General features: G+C 37.1%; 1 protein-coding gene across 1 annotated transcript in view; it reads left to right on the plus strand.

The window, feature by feature from the left end:
* The window catches only part of MBTPS2 (membrane bound transcription factor peptidase, site 2), a 53,024-nt gene that overhangs the window by 42,097 nt on the left and 7,666 nt on the right, over nt 1-3,261 (plus strand). Inside the window, exons 8-9 of the mRNA XM_003791907.2 lie at nt 1,367-1,461; nt 1,832-2,027. Coding sequence (XP_003791955.1) covers nt 1,367-1,461; nt 1,832-2,027 — 291 coding nt within the window. The remainder of the gene's footprint in view (nt 1-1,366; nt 1,462-1,831; nt 2,028-3,261) is intronic.

A 3,261-nucleotide genomic window follows, 5' to 3' on the forward strand; every position in this document is an offset into this window, starting at 1 on the left:
ATCCTAACACTCTGGATTAGGAATACACACAGGTAGATTGCTTGTGGTCAGGAGTTCTCTTGCCTCAGCCTCCCAAGTAGCTGGGACTACAGGCACCTACCACAACGCCCAGCTATTTTTTTTTTTTAAGAGACAGAGTCTTACTTTGTTGCCCTCAGTAGAGTGCTATGGCATCATAGCTCACAGCAACCTCCAACTCTTGGGCTCAAGCAATTCTCTTGCCTTAGCCTCCCAGGTAGCTGGGACTACAGGTGCCCACCACAATACTCGGCTATTTTTGGAGACAAGGTCTCCCTCTGGCTCAGGCTGATCTCAAACCCATAAGCTCAGGCAGTCCATCCGCCTTGGACTCCCAGAGTGCTAGGATTACCAGCATGAGCCACCACACCTGGCCTCTTTTGCCCACTTTTTGGAGTGGTTTATTTGAGTTCTTTGTAAATTCTGGTTATTAGCCCTTTATCAGATGCATAGGTTGTGATGGGTTTTATCCCATTTTGTAGGTTTTCTGTTTAATTTGTTGATTATTTCCTCAGCTATGTAGAAGCTTTTTAATGTAATCAAGTCTCATTTATTTATTTTAGTTGTTGCTGTGATTGCCATTGGGGTCTTCTTCATAAATTCTTTGCCTAGGCTGTTGTCTAGAAGAGTTTTTCCAATATTCTCTTCTAGAATTCTTATGGTTGCATCCCATACATTTAAGTCTTTTATTCATCATGAATTAATTTTTGTGAGTGGTGAGAGATATGGGTCCTGTTTCATTTTTCTGCATGTGACTATCCAGTTATCCCAGCACCACTTGTTGAATAGGGATTCTTTTCCTGAGTGCATATTGTTGTCTGCTTTGTATGTGGATGGTTTTGTATCTGAGGTCTCTGTTCCATTGGTCTATGTCTATTTTTGTGCCAAATGCTGTTTTGGTTACTATATCCTTGTAGTACAGTTTGAAGTCTGATAATGGGATGCCTCCAGATTTGTTCTTTTTTCTTAAAATTGCTTTGGCTACTTGGGCTCCTCGTTCCAAATGAAGCATAAATTTTTTTTTTCTGGATCTGTGAAATATAATGTTGGTATTTTGATGGCGGATTATGTCAAATCTGTAATCACTTGGGGTAGTATAGACATTTTAACAATGTCGATTCTACTAATCCATGAGTATATGTTTTTCCTTTTGTTTGTGTAGTCTGCAGTTTCTTCCCTCACTGTTTCGTAGTTTCCTTTGTAGAGATCTTTCACCTCCTTGGTTACTATACTCCCAGGTGTTTTATTTTCTTTATAGTTATTATGAATGACACTGAGTCGTTCTTTGATTTGACTCTCAGCTTGACTATTACAATTCAGTTCTAATAAACACTGTATTTCTGTTTAGCATACAAACGGCTAGATGGTTCCACCGAATGCTGTAACAATCACAGCCTCACGGATGTGTGCTTTTCCTACAGAAATAATTTTAATAAGCGTTTGGTAAGTTGTCCCTGAGGCAGTCTTTCTTATCAGATATAATTACTACAAACTAAGTATGTAAAGCCAAAATGGAATCTATGAAAATTTGTCCTGTATTCTCTATTTACTTTATTGTTTTATTAAAATCTCTGCATTTCGGATGGCACATTGCATCTAAGACTCTTTAAAGATTTATTGTGATAACATTTTATTTGGCCAAAGTGGGATACTTGCATCTACTTTATAGTAGATATATATAAATGGCATTTGTTTTATATGAACTTCATTCCTAATATGCTAGGTGCCATGAAAAATATTGAAGGAGTGTAACTTGGATTTTTCTTGCTAATAAATCATTTTTAATATTGACTAATTAATATTTTATTTGTAGTATACATGTCTACCTGCCCGGAAAGCGGTTGAAGCCACCCAAGTTTGTAGAACCAATAAAGACTGTAAAAAAAGCTCAAGTTCAAGTTTCTGTATAATACCTTCTTTGGAAACTCATACTCGCTTAATAAAAGTAAAACACCCACCTCAAATTGATATGTTGTATGTAGGACATCCTCTGCATCTTCACTACACAGGTGGGTATTATTATGGTAGACCATTAGAAAATTATTAAGATCAGATATATTCTTAGTGGTAGGAACTCAGTACAAATCCTTGCATTAATTTTATTTATTATAAATTTGATCACTTATCAATAGTCTTGGGCCAGGTTCGATGGCTTACACCTGTAATTCTGGTACTCTGGGAGGCCAAGGTGGGTAGATTGCATGAGCTTAGGAGTTCGAGACCAGCCTGAGCAAGAGCGAGAGCAAGACCTGATCTCTAAAAATAGCTGGCTGTTGTGGCAGGCGCCTGTAGTCCCAGCTACTCAGGAGGCTGAGGTAAGAGGATCATTTGAGCTCAAGAGTTTGAGGTTACTGTGAGCTATGATGACACCACAGCACTCTACCAAGGGCAACAAAGTGAGATTCTATCTCAAAAACAAAACAAAAAAGTCTTGTTCACTTGTTCTTAAATATTAAATAAAATTTAAGCAGTAGGAAAATAACCTAAATAATCTAAATTTATAAAGTAAGATGGAACTGAATCCCATGCCTGCCTGTGGAGAGTGACATCTTTCCTTCCCTGCCATTTATACTCAGTTCAAATACATGATCTCTCAGAGGTACTCTTAGAGTTTATTAAATTTATTTAAGCTCCCCAAAACAGGGACAAGATCAGCATACCCTAGAGAAGGCCAGGATGCATGAGGATGTGAGGTATAAGGTAATTTATGCATGATATATTCATTTTATGTGATTATAATTTTAAAACGGGGCCAGCATGATCATTTTACCAGCAGCAACATGATTGGACTAAGTATATAGGTTCGCAGTATCAGTGAAGATTATAACATCTAACTAATTTTGTTGTATAAGATTTACATGTTACTTTTTTATAACAGTTTACCATAGAATTCACCCATTTAAAGTGTATAGCTCTGTGTTTTTTAATATATTTAGAGTTGTGTGACTATCACTACAATCTCGTTCCAGAACATTTTCATCACCTTAGCAGGGGTGTTCAGCCTTTGTTCTTTTCTGTCATACACTGGAAAAATAAGAATTATCTTGGACCTTGTAGTAAATACACAAATACTAATGAAAACTGATTAGCAAAAGAAAGGTTAGTGCATACTTTTTTCCCATGCATATCAGACACCACAGATAAGCAAGAAAAGTCCTCATAAAATCAGCATGCAGCCAGAGGGACACCATTGGTAAAGAAAACCCCCCATACCCATTAAACAGTCACTTTTAGATATCCACT

Source organism: Otolemur garnettii, unplaced genomic scaffold (genome assembly GCF_000181295.1).
Source record: "Otolemur garnettii isolate 467f Iridium unplaced genomic scaffold, OtoGar3 scaffold00051, whole genome shotgun sequence".
Classification (NCBI taxonomy): domain Eukaryota; kingdom Metazoa; phylum Chordata; class Mammalia; order Primates; family Galagidae; genus Otolemur; species Otolemur garnettii.